This window comes from Mytilus edulis, chromosome 2 (assembly GCF_963676685.1).
Source record: "Mytilus edulis chromosome 2, xbMytEdul2.2, whole genome shotgun sequence".
NCBI classification, from domain to species: Eukaryota; Metazoa; Mollusca; class Bivalvia; order Mytilida; family Mytilidae; genus Mytilus; species Mytilus edulis.
In genome coordinates this window covers 85,308,934-85,325,742 of record NC_092345.1, presented here as the reverse complement: position 1 = coordinate 85,325,742, position 16,809 = coordinate 85,308,934, and the positions used below count along the sequence as shown (strand labels likewise).

At 31.8% G+C, this 16,809-nt stretch overlaps 1 protein-coding gene across 1 annotated transcript; it reads right to left on the bottom strand.

Annotated features, from left to right (window-relative positions):
- On the bottom strand, positions 1–16,754 carry LOC139510345 (uncharacterized). Its single transcript, XM_071296900.1, has 6 exons — positions 16,113–16,754; positions 11,915–12,026; positions 11,211–11,336; positions 4,805–4,939; positions 4,301–4,400; positions 1–2,354 (listed from the first exon to the last, which is right to left on the bottom strand). Exons 1-6 carry the CDS (start codon positions 16,659–16,661, stop codon positions 1,397–1,399), a joined length of 1,980 nt encoding a protein of 659 aa, XP_071153001.1. The 5' UTR covers positions 16,662–16,754; the 3' UTR covers positions 1–1,396.
- Between the last annotated feature and the right edge of the window lie 55 nt (positions 16,755–16,809).

The following is a 16,809-nucleotide window of genomic DNA, read 5'->3' as shown; positions in this document are numbered from 1 at the left end:
TTTAAGACTTTTGTGATATCATTTATTCTGGTTCAAAAAGTACAATTTATAACACTTATAAATATCACAAAAGTTGAATACAACCATTTCACACTGAAAATAAAAATTGTTTATACATCAACATTAGTTCTACCGATATCACATATATTTATATCACATTTGAATACACCATTAAGAAAAACAGTAACTTCTAGTATATTTTCAATGTAATTTTGGATTTCCATAGAATATCAGAAAATTACAATTTTATTTAATTTTTACAATATTATTGTAGCAGTACAATGCATTTTTCCACAGGCCTTGAACTGATGAAATTCTGCATTTGCCATGATTAACTATAAGCTCCTTTTGATAAATAACTGTGTCACATCAATATAGTTATCACTCCTGCAGGCTAAGTTGAAATTATATGGGTTTGAATATTCAGTTTTGACTCTTTTAGTTTTTGTGTGCTTTACAATGTTTTATATATTTAGCTTCATTATTTTTATCCTTAAGCGTACTGGTTTATTGTAAAAATTTATTGTTTATATGACAACAATATCATGTGGTTTTTTTTTATCACAGGGTCTGTACAGCTGCTGGTGGACCTTAAAATCTGTCAGGGCAAAATCTGCCTTTTGCCAGTAATTTAGTAATGGTATAATTCAAATGATAAATTACATTTATAAACCATTTCATAAAATTCTAAAACACAGTGCAAAGCTGAGATTGTAACTCCATCAAACAAAGTTGAACTTGCAAATTTTTGCTATTCTCTTTATTTGATTTTCCTAGTTTTTGTATACTCGAACATTTTTTAAGTTTTAATCATAAAAAACGCTACATTAGATAACTCCTTGAAGTACTATTTGTTTATACAACTCCTGGTATATTATGCACTTTGACACTAAGTGTTTACGCTGAAAATAAATCCACAAATGTTCATTCAGTGCAACAACATTTGTAACTTTCATTTTGATTTACTGTCACATCACTTTATATTTCCTTTGGTGAGATAGTTTTTTTTAACAATTCTATGACCAGGAGGAATATAACAGCATAGAAAGTGTTTTTGTATTCATGTAGAAATTATAAATAATATTTTGAAATTTTAAAGCTTTAAAGGATTTATCTTAAGTTTGACAATTATTCAATAATTACCCAAATTTTTATTATCTATCTACCTCAACACCCATCTTAAGTACAACTCTATATAAAAATCAAGTTGAAAGTGATTCAAAGAAAATGCTGTTATACAAATCATTTACAATGCATATGAAGTAAAACTTCTTTAAGAGAAGATCTTGCAAAGTTATTTCATCACAGTACAACTTGGGTATAAGAAAGTACAAATTAATTCTTGTGTATTATATACACTCAATGTTTTCTACATGATTTTTACACAGAGTTGTATTTAACATTGGTGTTTTGTATCTGTTTGAATGGAATTCTGTAAGGTTGTTTCTGGTGAATCTGATACTTCACTAGTCTGAAGATTCCTGTCGTTTTCTAATCTTAGTTGTTGTTCAATATCTCTTTGTAATGCCCTATGGTCTTGATCAGCATTTTTCTCCACATTATCATTTGTACTAATACTGTCTACTGGATGTTGTATTCTGTATTGTCTATTATCAGATTCACTGATTTGTTGCACTAATCCCCTATTATTATCTGATGATCTTGTTTCTGGTATGCTATTCTGAATGTCTCTGAAACTGTCTAGATTGAGTGGGTTCTGAAAATCCTCACTCAATGCAGCACGTTCTTGCTCCAGATTTTTTCCATTGTTTCCTGTGGTAGTATTCTCAGGATTGGCCAATAACTGCTGTTCAGTGTTACAAGGTTCTAGGCGAGATATTCTGTGTTCTGTGTCATGTTCTGGTATAGAACTGTCTCCACCAGACGAGGGGGGAATGATGCCTGGTCTATGTAATGCTGCTATTGTATCATCAACTATGTTATTGTTTCCTGTACTCCCAGCAGACAGATTCAGATTTGGGGACTGCTGTGAATCTATGCCAGTCGGTGATGGATTATCTTCAGCAGAAACTTCTCTCTCAATATTTCTAATTTCATCATTTTCCTCAGTATTCTCCTCTAAATTACATGCTGGGTTTTCTTTATCATTATGTAAATGTATATGTACAGTTTTAACAGCATCAAATTTCATGTGAGTTGAACTGAGGTTGTTAATTAATGTTTTACTGGCTCCATCTGTTTTCCCAGGTAAACACTCTGTTGATAGGACTTCTTCATTGTCAGTATTGCTTTTAATTGAATCATCTGAAATATTCAGCTTTTTCATACTATTGTTCAGTGGAGCTTTGTTTTTCTCAAACGAATTATTGGTCTCTTTTTCTTTGTTTACTTCTCTAAAATGATACAATATTTGATATTTTATAAAAGTCCAATTGAAATACATGTATATAATATATACTCTAGCTTTATTATTATTTTCATTGATAGTTGGTAAAGGTGAACCACACATTTAAAAGTTTACATTTTCTTTAGGCTTGTATGCTGTTATCTAACAACAACAAAAGTATAGTGAACTTTATCTTGGACTGTGATCGTATCAGAAGAGAAATTATTTAACTATTTTACTTGAACTGTTGAATTTTCTAATAATTTAGACATTCGTCCAAAACTATGTGTTATCTATTTTTCAAAATTCTGAACTTTAATTTGTCAGTGCATCGTAAGCCTATCTGGCTGGCTGTAATGTAATATTGTATTGATATGTATCTATTGTATATATACAGGTTGCACTATAATAAATTATTCATTCATTCATTCATTCATTCATTCATGTAGACCAAACCAAACAAGAGGCTGTCACAACGACAGCAAACCGGATTTATTAATATTTATTTGTGTCCTGGCAATATCACAAGAACCATTACTGATGAATGGTGAAAGTGAAAATCGTCAATATCAAATTTGACCTCCATTTTGTCATCAGTATCAACATTTTAAAATTTGAAAAGCTTAGATTGAATGGTTCATGAGTAAATGCAACAACGTGAATGGAAACGCCATTTTACAATCTTTCAAGAACCATAATGCCTGAACGGTAAAAGTCAAAATCGTCATTATTGAACTTGACCTCTATTTTGTCATCAGTAACAACATATAAAAATTTCAAAAGCTTTGGTTGAATGGTTCATGAGAAAATGCACGGACACGACTGGAAACACCATTTTTCAATCTTTCAAGAACCATAACTCCTGAACGGTGAAAGTCAAAATCGTCATTATTTAACTTGACCTCTATTTTGTCATCAGTTACAACATATTAAAATTTGGGAAGCTTTGGTAGAACAGTTCATGCGTAAATGCACGGACACAACTGGAAACTCCATTTTTCAATCTTTCAAGAACCATAACTCCTGAACGGTAAAGGTCAAAATCGTCATTATTGAACTTTACCTCCATTTTGTCATCAGTAACAACATATTAAAATTTGGGAAGCTTTGGTAGAACAGTTCATGCGTAAATGCACGGACACGACTGAAAACTCCAGTTTTCAATCTTTCAAGAACCATAACTCCTGAACGGTAAAAGTCAAAATCGCCATTACTGAACTTGACCTTCATTTAGTTGTCAGTAACAACATATTAAAATTTTAAAAGCTTTGGCTGAACGGTTCATGAATTAATGCACGGACAACATTTGATTGCCGCCCTCCAGGCCGCGCGGCCGCCCAGCCGCCCGCCGTACATCCCCAAATCAATAACCGACATTTTTGTCACAAAAATTCGGTTAAAAATCAATTATCCACAGATATTACAACTTTTCCTCTATGCACTAAATAAGTTCATAAGAAAAAAATAATGTAGTAGATGCAAAGACAATATCTTAAATAACTTTTTTTTTGTAAATTTTCATTTTTTAGGATAAAGGTTATGTTTTATTTATTATCAGTTAATAGATGGAGTACCATTTGGAGTCAAACTTGCCTAAAATCAATTTTGAATTTCAGCCTAAAGGGTTTAGGAGGAGAACCTGACATAAATAAATAATTTAGTTTGCAGATAAATTATGACAACGTCCATGTCATACAAAAGCTAACCCTTAAAATCATTCAGGTGAAGAAAGAAAAAATAGGAGGCACAAATATATAACATTCAAGTAAGATTAAGTTAAAGCTTCACATAATTCTATCAAGTGGTTCAGTAGCAGTTCAAAATACACAAGTGGGAAAGAAAAACAAACTAACAATAAAACCAACAGACTGACAGACTTCTCATCAAGATATACTGCCTGTTGTTTTAATCAGAGGTAAAACATTTCTCTTTTCAATGAAAACATAACTATACCTGTTAACAGGATCCTGATCAGTAGAAGTTCTTCCATGAAGTCCAGTATCTGTTACTGCTGTAGTCTGGTTAGAACTTCCCTGTATAACTGTTGATGGAACTGCAATTATGATAAAATTTTCACTTAAAAAGCTGAGGGCTACAAATGTACATGTCAATTTTATGTCATATCAAGTGCACATTTGCATATAGGTAAACACACCTGTTTCTTATATTACTGCATTAAAACAGAACATACATGTAAAGCAAAATATATGTAAGACTGCCAAATAATATGACAGGTAATAATATACTCAATAAAATAAACACATAATTTTTTTTAACTGAAAAAGTGGAGCCTTTTTTTCAATGAAAAATTTTATTGAGAGAAAAGTGAATAAATACAGTTATGATGAAGAATATTTTTTTCAACATTTTTTTACGAAATGATGAATAAATGAAATGTAATCTGAATGAATAGTTGGCAGCTTACATTTGTATATAAACATTAACTTGCATTATTACCTAGGCTTTGTTTAACTACTTCATGGATAGATGGAAGATCAGCAACATCTAAAAATTGCATCAGCTGCTTCACAGTAACTGATTCTTTACTACATAGAATGTCTAAGATTTCTTCTCCTGGCTTTTCTTTACTCTCTGAAAATAAAATCAAAAACAAAATACAAATGTACTACTAGCTGTTTCATTTTACAACTATCATTCTACATCAAAATTAGCATATCCATCTAATTTTAGCAGGATGATAACCTATAGATGATCCTATTAATTTATTGAAGTAAATTGGAGGTAAAACTTTACCCATGTCAATGAAATATGAAATGTAGCTCACAATGACATACCTTTGCTTTGTTTATAAAAATTTACATTTTTCTATTCAAACAATTGGTAACAGAGAGATAAAAATCATTCCGAAGCACAAAAAGGGAGAAAACAAAACAACATTATGTAAATCCTTTGGCAAAACTAAGGCTAAGTGCACACAATCTTGAAATTGAAAGAGGTAGATACATGCAAGTTAACAGAGAAGAAAGGTTGTGCAGATTATGTCCTAATAAAAATATAGAAGACGAAAAACATTTTATCTTGCACTGCACAAAATATGAATCACAAAGAAATGTTCTTATATCAAAATTGTCCTATTTTAAAAATTATGACAAACAATCTAAAACTGAGGATGAATATATCAAACTATTACTTAATAACAAGTGTAGAAAAACACTTAGATTAATATCATCTTTTGTTAATCAATCATTTGAATTAAGGAAAAACTTCCTTATAAATGAGTAATATGAACAATTTGAAGCTATAACATACAATATACTTATGTCAGTAGTCTATTCTTACAAATTAACCTATATATATATTGATATTTATAACTGCACAATTCATTGTTCGAAATGTGCCCAATGATATGCTATGTAGTATTAATTGTTTAATTGCTGCATCATTACTTTTAGTATACTAGTTGTATGGGCCGTTGCCAATTATTGTAATTGAGTTTGTGCCAATAAAATATTTGTATTTGTATTTGTATTTGTAAATGTGTAAGTATAAAAATAATGTAAAAGTTGCAAGTTCTATGAAGAGGTTCAAAATTCATACAGGTTTGACGAAGTTAATTATGACTAAAAAACTTAAACCTAACACCACATTTTATGACAATTGTAGAAAAAATATATGTCCATTTATCAGTAAAATTCAGAACAAGAGGCTGTCACAACGACAGCAAACCGGATTTATTAATATTTATTTGTGTCCTGGCAATATCACAAGAACCATTACTGATGAATGGTGAAAGTGAAAATCGTCAATATCAAATTTGACCTCCATTTTGTCATCAGTATCAACATCTTAAAATTTGAAAAGCTTAGATTGAATGGTTCATGAGTAAATGCAACAACGTGAATGGAAACGCCATTTCACAATCTTTCAAGAACCATAACTCCTGAACGGTAAAAGTCAAAATCGTCATTATTGAACTTGACCTCTAATTTGCCATCAGTAACAACATATAAAAATTTCAAAAGCTTTGGTTGAATGGTTCATGAGAAAATGCACGGACACGACTGGAAACACCATTTTTCAATCTTTCAAGAACCATAACTCCTGAACGGTAAAAGTCAAAATCGTCATTATTGAACTTGACCTCTATTTTGTCATCAGTAACAACATATTAAAATATGGGAAGCTTTGGTAAAACAGTTCATGCGTAAATGCACGAACACGACTGGAAACACCATTTTTCAATCTTTCAAGAACCATAACTCCTGAACGGTAAAAGTCAAAATCGTCATTATTAAACTTGACCTCCATTTTGTCATCAGTAACAACATATTAAAATTTGGGAAGCTTAGGTAGAACAGTTCATGCGTAAATGCACGGACACGACTGGAAACTCCATTTTTCAATCTTTCAAGAACCATAAGGGAGCTACCATTTGATTTTTATGAGGGGGCTAGGATGAAATTTGAAAAAAATAGGCAGGACAGGAGTTTTGAGTAAAAAAAAAAGGCAGGATGAGACACTTGCAAAAAAAAAAAGTCAGGACGACAATTTAGGTAAAAAAAAAGTCAGGATAAACTAAAAAAAAAAAGGCAGGACGGAACAGAGTGAAAAATAAAAAGGCAGGACAGAGATTACAGCTAAAAAAAATGCAGGACAAAATTTTTCATCCTAGCCCCCCCATAAAAATCAAATGGTAGCTCCCTAACTCCTGAACGGTAAAAGTCAAAATCGCCATTATTGAACTTGACCTTCATTTAGTTGTCAGTAACAACATATTAAAATTTTAAAAGCTTTGGTTGAACGGTTCATGAGTTAATGCACGGACAACATTTGATTCCCGCCCGCCCGCCCGACCGCCTGCCCGACCGACCGCCCGCCCACCGTACATCCCCAAATCAATAACCGACATTTTTGTCACAAAAATCCGGTTAAAAATGAAAGTAATTATTTTCAAAATTTTGCTACGATTATTATCGTTTTGTCATAAAAAAGTTTGTCAAATAAAACTCCATTAAAGTTTGACAAATACATCAATGCCTAAAAAATCTTTAACCACAGGTTGAACCCAAATTTAGATGACAGACTCAGGCCCGTAGCCAGGAATTTCCAAGGAGGAGGGGGGGGAGTATTTGGACTCATGAACTCGACTTTAACACTCACAATTTGAACAGAACGATGACTTTAACAGTCACAATTTGGTTTCAAGGGGGGGGGGGCATCCGAAACCCCTGAACCCCCTGGACATTAGTGACACTTTGTTTCACTCTCATGAATGGGATCCAGTCAAAAGTTTTCATTATAATTATTTCAGACATTATTTTAGAGGTCAATATTACTTTTAGTCAATCAGATTTTCAATTTTAATCAGAGATGTTTTGGTTTTTCATCTTTCTTTAAATTCATATCATGATTCTTTGATAGTTCCGATTATCTTCTGAAATGTTGTTATATCTTATACCAAACATTGAATATTTTTATGTTTGATTTTTTTTTTAGAAGAGACCTCTTTTACTATATATTAAAATAAGCATATTTAAATTATGTCTACATGCCATTTATTTTAACATTAGGCATATGTCAAACTTTCACTAGTATCAGAAGTCCTAGTAATCATGGAAATGGACTACTCCTAGTACATGTAGTATCCAATCAACTATTCTCTGGCAAAGTGTTGCTTGAAACAATGTAATTTCTAAAATGACATTGTCATAGTTTTAGGACACTGTCATGACTGTTGTTATCTGTATCAACATCAAAGAGTATTGTTCTTCATTGTAGGAGTTGGAGTTGCAGATTACCTGATTTAAAATCATTTTGATTCCAAACCAGCTGAATGTAACTTCTGAGAAAAAGATGAGTGTATAACAAAACAAGGGTAAAATAAACTCAAACTGCTTGTCAAGTCTTTAATAGATTTTTCTGACATATGAAAATCACTACGCATTTACAAACATAATCTGCAAAATATCTGTAGCTTCTGGAAGAGATTCCTATTTAAATCCCATGCCTAAGCAATAAATTAGATCAAACTATGCTGCTGACTACAAATCAAAGCTTGTTGAAAATTAGAACAGTAAAATGTTGATGATGTGTATGCTTAACCAGGGGCGGATCCAGCCATTTTAAAAAGGGGGGGGTTCCTAACCCAGGACAAAGGGGGGGTTCCAATTACATGTCCCCATTCAAATGCATTGATCGTCCCAAAAAAGGGGGGGGGTTCCAACCCCTGGAACCCCCCCTCTTGATCCGCGCCTGTTAACAGTTTGAAACTTTTAAAGTAACAATGACCTCAAATAGGAAGACAAATATCATCAATATCTTCATCTTTTATGTTATTCAACGAAGCACTGTCATGAAATAGAATGAAATTCAAAACAGTGTGGCTGTGGCCATTGATTGACACATTAAATTCATCCATTGACTGGGACAATTTACGTGAACGTGTGTCTGTAAATACCACTGTTCACGACGTACCTACGATAGACATTTAAACTGTGGGGTCACCTAAGGTTTCTTAACGCCTTTAATTATAAAATAATTCGAAAAATTAATCAGGAATAACCTTTATGTTTTGATTTATACAATTGATATAAATCAAAACATCGTTTTATTCCTGATTAATTTTTCGAATTACTTTATTAAGGTGTTGAGGACCTTTGGTGACCCCATAGTTTAAGTGTCTTTAAAAAGTACATAGACGTTACGCACGGTAATGGGTTCGGATAAAAATTACGTTATTATATGATTTTAGAACAGCAACCATTTGCCTATCAAAAAATAAAATCACCAACATCCATATATCTACAGAAAGGCCCGGACATTTTTTTCTTATTTTAAGTTAATCCTTAAAATTTTTGCACCATACATTTATTTTATTGGACTCACAAATCTTACTTTTGCGTGAAAAATTGCATGTCCGGCGTAACATTTCAGATTATATTAAATGCATTTCTCTATGTTCCGTTGTAATTTTGCACATAAAATCTGCGAAATTTAGTATATCAGCTTCCAACTAGATTTATATTATAACATCATACCCGTTTTTTGGTATTGGCTGAACTTTGAACCAAGCCTTCAACAAAATATTCAGCAGAGGAACCTGTCTTAATGAGTTTTGAGGAAAATTTATCAAAATTTCAGTTTGATTATTATCCCTATAAAATAATCAAATCATATTTAAACTATACTCAATAGAAAGTTCAGAAAAAGATAAACATTTTCAAAGTTTCAAATGTAAAAAAAACCTTTTTCTTGAAGCAGATTTTTTAAAAATCGAATGTCTAGCCACTATGTCCAAACGTTATTTTTGTCCATTCCTTAGGTGAAACATGTTGTATAAATACTAAATGTCCATTTATAATACAAAACTAACATATTTATAAGATACAAACTATAAGTTCATACAAATGGTTAAATGAGTCGGGTGTTTTCATTAACATCATGACCCTAAATTTTTTATCGGAAAGTATTCCCGATGTCTAGCCATTATGTCCAAGGGTGTCATTTTGACGTTTCTGCACAGTGGCGTCTTTTATACAAATACACATTATTTACGAACTATTTAGGCAGTTAAAATAATGCCAGGAAATGTTCATTCCACTATGGTCTGCTGAATCAAAATAACACTCAGATTAGAAAAACATACACACATAAGGAATAAACCCCACAGAGGAAAAGGGGGAAGGGCCGAGGGATAATTTGTTGTGGACAAAAGTTTTCACGCAAATCTAAAACACCTTTATAGATTAGAAACCGATTATAATCCGAGTTACAAAGGTCATACAAATTTATCTATATAAATACGTATTTGTAAAATTAAACCATCAGTTCTAAAAAGATCTAGAAATAGTCAGAAAACTCGCACAGATATTGGACAAAATTGAATTCAATCTAAAAAAAATCATTTCAACTAAAATCATTATAAAAAGAAATATTGCTGAATTATTATATTACCGATTTTATAAAAAATTACCATAAATTTTTATGTTCAATTTGTCAAAAAAATGTTCAGGCTAAATTTATCTTTTCATGTGTCGAACCTCAGGAAGCAAGATCTTTTTTAAAAGGTTGCTATGTATTTTATCCAAAATAAAATTGGAAAAAATTTGCATTTGTTTTCATATAATCACAGATCAGAAAATAAAAACTATCCTTACGTAATTAATTGCCTTATACATGATAAATTTTGAAACATTTCTTCAGCTTATGGTATTTATTTGATAAAAGTCGATCGAGTAGGTACTCCGTTCTTGATAACAAAATTGTCCCAGTCAATGGATGAATTTAATGTGTCAATCAATGGCCACAGCCACACTGTTTTGAATTTCATTCTATAGTCAATCAAGAATAAAAATTCCAATGACAACTTGTCCCACTTGCACATTCACATTTCCATTTTTAGTTTACTTCGAAAGCTGAATCAGTACACCATAATTTGGTATATATTTTTTAATTTACACCACAAACAGCATATGCACTGAGTTTCAAGACAACAACTTTATTGCATTTTTATTGAGTTTTGAAGAATAGACAAAAATGAGAGATTAATGATTGCTTTTCAGGAAGATCTGCATAGAGATGTATGTATCAGATATTAGAATGCAAGTTTTTGTTATTGCAATATTCACCAAGTCCCGTTATTTGCATAAATAAAAACCTCACAATTATATCTGAATTTAAAATATGGTAAACATCAATGAACCAAAACTTTAACCAGATATGAGATTGGTGGACTTAAGAATACCGGTAAGTACTGGAAAAAAATATAACCCCTTTCTGTCATAGGTTGGTATAAAAATATTCTCATTTACAGAAATAGAGGAAGATATGGGTCACATATTATAATTGTTTCTATTATAGGGCTGTGATTAGTTTGAAGGTTCCAATATTGTTAGAGACTTACTAAGATCTTTCATTTGTTTTCTTGAAAGCTGCATAATATCTCCAAGTTTGTTCCAGTAGTCATTACTGTTCAACTCAGCAGCCCATTTCATAAAGACAATGTTAGGTACATCTTCCAACAAAGTTTCTGGAAAATTGAAGATTATATGAGTACAATCTTTTAACATGTATAAGATAAACAAATAACAAGAATGTGTCCCAAGAACATGGATGCCTCATCCACACTATCATTTTCTATGTTCAGTGGACTGTGAAAAAATGGGAAGAAATCTCTATTTTGGCATTAAAATTAGAAAGATCATATCACAAGGAACATGTTTACTAAGTTTCAAGTTGATTGGACTTCAGATTCATCAAAAACTTCCTTAACCAAAAACATTAACCTGAAGCAAGACAGACAAACGGACAGACGAACAAACAGACGGATGAAAGGAACACACAGTCCAGAAAACATAATGCCCATAAATGGGGCATAATAATCATTAGATGAATGGTTAATATCTGAATAATTATTTCAAATTTCACATTCATTATTTTGAATTATTCATAAATTGAAAATTGGCTTAGGTCAGTAGTTTCTATAGATACAACCTGCTTTAGAAAGTAGAGGATATACTAGAACAACATTATCATTTTCACATCAAATCTAAATCTTATACACGTTCAATCGTAGTTTTCCAAAAGTAAATAACAAACTGTTATTACCTTCAGTGAATTTCACCTGTCTGGTAACTTCTCTAGTTCTGTGAACAGACTGAACAGTAAAACCACCACTACTGTATGTATCTGTAGATTCTTGTTCTCTTGTAATGATGGCCTGCCAAAAATATGAAGTTGATAAATCAATAAACAAATAAGAACATCATTTTAATCAGTACTAAGAGTGTTTGTATATGAATTTACTCTTGTTAGTTTATAAGGGCTACACAATGTTTGTCAGCATCAGAATTTGACATTTTCATCTATTAATCAAGCACACTTAAAATACATGTAAGGCAAAACCAAAAAGTATGTGTGTTAACTGTACCCCTACCTACCCTAATTTATATCCCCTGTCCTGAAGTTTTGCTTGCCATTTTTGATTAAAGTTGAAGTCACAATGTTGCCCCCATAGACTCAATTGAAGAAAAAAAATCCCTACCTTCTTGCCCTTATTACTATATATTTACTATAAAATGACCACACAATCATTAACACCTGTATATAACCTTAGAATTACCACACTGACCAATCATTAACACCTGCATATTAACCTTAGAATTACAACACTGACCAATCATTAACACCTGTATATTAACCTTAGAATTACAGCACTGACCAATCATTAACAGCTGCATATTAACCTCTGAATTACAACACTGACCAATCATTAACACCTGCATATTTACCATAGTATTACAACACTGACCAATCATTGAAACCTGTATATTTACCTTAGAATTACAACTGACCAATAATTAACACCTGCATATTAACCTTAGAATTACTACACTGACCAATCATTAACACCTGCATATTAACCTTAGAATTACCACACTGACCAATCATTAACACCTGCATATCAACCTTAGAATTACAACTGACCAATAATTAACACCTGTATATATACCTTAGAATTACAACACTGACCAATCATTAACACCTGCACATTTACCTTAGAATTACCACACTGACCAATCATTAACAGCTGCATATTAACCTCAGAATTACGACACTGACCAATCATTAACACCTGCATATAAACCTTAGAATTACTACACTGACCAATCATTAACACCTGTATATTAACCTTAGAATTACCACACTGACCAACATTAACACCTGCATATTTACCTTAGTATAACAACACTGACCAATCATTAACAGCTGCATATTAACCTCAGAATTACGACACTGACCAATCATTAACACCTGCATATAAACCTTAGAATTACTACACTGACCAATCATTAACACCTGTATATTAACCTTAGAATTACCACACTGACCAATCATTAACACCTGCATATTTACCTTAGTATTACAACACTGACCAATCATTAACAGCTGCATATTAACCTCAGAATTACGACACTGACCAATCATTAACACCTGCATATTTACCTTAGTATTACAATACTGACCAACCACATATAACACCTGAATATTAAACTTAGAATTTCAACACTGACCAATCATTAACAGCTGCATATTAACCTCAGAATTACGACACTGACCAATCATAAACACCTGCATATTTACCTTAGTATTACAACACTGACCAATCATTAACACCTGTATATTTACCTTAGTATTACAACACTGACCAATCATTAACACCTGCATATCAACCTTAGAATTACAACTGACCAATAATTAACACCTGTATATATTTACCTTAGAATTACAACACTGACCAACCACATATAACACCTGAATATTAAACTTAGAATTTCAACACTGAGCAATCATTAACACTTGCATATCAACCTTAGAATTACAACACTGACCAATTATTAACAGCTGCATATTTACCTTAGTATTACAACACTGACCAACCACATGTAACACCTGAATATTAAACTTAGAATTTCAACACTGAGCAATCATTAACACTTGCATATCAACCTTAGAATTACAACTGACCAATAATTAACACCTGTATATATTTACCTTAGTATTACAACACTGACCAACCACATATAACACCTGAATATTAAACTTAGAATTTCAATACTGAGCAATCATTAACACCTGCATATTAACCTCAGAATTACGACACTGACCAATAATTAACACCTGCATATTTACCTTAGTATTACAACACTGACCAACCACATATAACACCTGAATATTAAACTTAGAATTTCAATACTGAGCAATCATTAACACTTGCATATCAACCTTAGAATTACGACACTGACCAATCATTAACACCTGCATATTTACCTTAGTATTACAACACTGACCAACCACATGTAACACCTGAATATTAAACTTAGAATTTCAACACTGAGCAATCATTAACACTTGCATATCAACCTTAGAATTATGACACTGACCAATCATTAACACCTGCATATTTACCTTAGTATTACAACACTGACCAACCACATGTAACACCTGAATATTAAACTTAGAATTTCAACACTGAGCAATCATTAACACTTGCATATCAACCTTAGAATTACGACACTGACCAATAATTAACACCTGTATATATTTACCTTAGTATAACAATACTGACCAACCACATATAACACCTGAATATTAAACTTAGAATTTCAACACTGAGCAATCATTAACACCTGCATATCAACCTTAGAATTACAACTGACCAATAATTAACACCTGTATATATTTACCTTAGTATTACAACACTGACCAACCACATATAACACCTGAATATTAAACTTAGAATTTCACCTGACCTGAATTTCAATACTGAGCAATCATTAACACTTGCATATCAACCTTAGAATTACGACACTGACCAATCATTAACACCTGCATATTTACCTTAGTATTACAACACTGACCAACCACATGTAACACCTGAATATTAAACTTAGAATTTCAACACTGAGCAATCATTAACACTTGCATATCAACCTTAGAATTACAACTGACCAATAATTAACACCTGTATATATTTACCTTAGTATTACAACACTGACCAACCACATATAACACTTGCATATTAACCTTAGAAATACAACACTGACCAATCATTATAACACCTGCATATTAACCTTAGAAATACAACACTGACCAATCATTATAACACCTGCATATGAACCTTAGAAATACAACACTGACCAATCCTTATAACACCTGCATATTTGTAAAGCAAGATATTGTCCTATGAAATATTGTACCACAAGACTATGTATCGTGAAATATTGTCCTCATCTATGGAAAAATGTCCAGAGAAGGACAAATTTTCATAGTGAAATTTTGTCTGTATATAGACAATATTTCACAGATCAATACTATGGAACTTTGTCTTGTTAAAGGGAGGTTATATTTTGTGTGAATTGAGACAATATTTCACAGATGAATTCTATCAAATTTTGTTCTGTTAAAGGGAGGTTGTATTTTGGTTATATTTTGTGAGTATTGAGACAATATTTCATAGACAGATTGTCATGGAATTTTGTCTCATGAAGTGGAGGTTATCAACATATATTCATGTTAGAGAAGGTATATAGGAATTTTTAAATATATTTACAAAATAAGTGATTGTCAGTACATTACTTATATTTGTACAGTCATGACAGTGTAATAATGTAAAATAATGAAACATACAATAGAGAGTTGTCTCATTGGCACTCATACCACATCTTCCTATATCTATTTGACAATTCTTTAATCTATAATTAACCATTTGTAAAGTATCTATGCAAATTTTAAACTCACTATTAGTAATAATATAAATTCCTTACTATAAAAAAAACTAAATATAAAAATGTGCATGAAACATGCTTGTGTGCTACTATTTCTAATAATGTAATAACTCGATTAAAAAAGATTTTCAAAGCCAGTATTGATCAGTATTTCATAGTGAAATATTGTCATGAACAGAATGTCATAGTGAAATATTGTCCAGAAGGAGATGACAAAATTTCATGGACAAGAACACTATTTCATAAAAAATATTGTCAATGACAATATTTCATTATGAAATTCTGTCAGTGGACAATATTTTATATGAAATTTTGTCCGACAGACAATACTTCATGGGGACAATATTTTATCAGTACAGTAACACCAGAATATTTACCTTATTTGGCCTGCATACATTATTTTTTTGAATCATAACATAAACAAAGTAACCCATTGAAGATTTTTAAGATAGGAAAGGAATACAAATTTGAAAATTATATAACATAAATGACACAATCCTAAAACAAAATATAACTACCTGTGACCCTGCATCAGGACGCTGGCTAAATGTTGTTCTTTGGTGAATACTATGGCTCTCACTAAGTGGATAATTCTGAGCATCTGAACCTGAAGCAACTGAAGGCTTAACAGTTGCTGATGGTATTTGATTATGATGTCGCTCAAAATTCCGAATGCTAGTGTGTATATTTGGGAAATGATCTTGTGCGTATTGCATCATATCATATGCTATTTCTTGATTATACTCTTTTAAAACTGTCACAAATGACAAAAATGTTCTTGTCGTGCGACGTCCAAGTGTGTCTAGCAGTTTGTCGTTCCCAAGCATAGCACCATCCATGTTAGTTGTTGCCTGTATTTGTTGCTTATCAAAAACTGTGAGGCCTTCAATTATTGGCGTGACTGCACGGGGATCAACATTCGTTCGTAATACAACGTAAAACTTTCTCAAAATCATTTTGATATCATCGGAACTCATTGTACTTCTCACACTATGTTTATTTATGGCAGGATAAAATCCTTTCTTTACTTTCACTTTCAACAGGAAAGACAGATCCGACTTATTCATCCAGTCTGGTACCCGAACGATATACTTTAAAAGCTGAATTTTATGCGAACCCAGTCAAACATACCACTAGATAGCAGTCATAATTTTATAATTAGAATGGTTCATCTGTTTACCAAAAGAGCATTTCAGACCGATAATAAACCGTAAA

What these genes read in the sequence shown, in the direction of transcription:
- LOC139510345 (XM_071296900.1), bottom strand. Translation starts at nt 16,661, where the DNA reads ATGAATAAGTCGGATCTGTCTTTCCTGTTGAAAGTGAAAGTAAAGAAA. An exon ending in AGTAGTTAAACAAAGCCTAG is followed by an intron (nt 4,401 to 4,804) that starts GTAATAATGCAA and finishes TCATAATTGCAG; the next exon opens with TTCCATCAACAGTTATACAG. An exon ending in GATCAGGATCCTGTTAACAG is followed by an intron (nt 2,355 to 4,300) that starts GTATAGTTATGT and finishes GTATCATTTTAG; the next exon opens with AGAAGTAAACAAAGAAAAAG.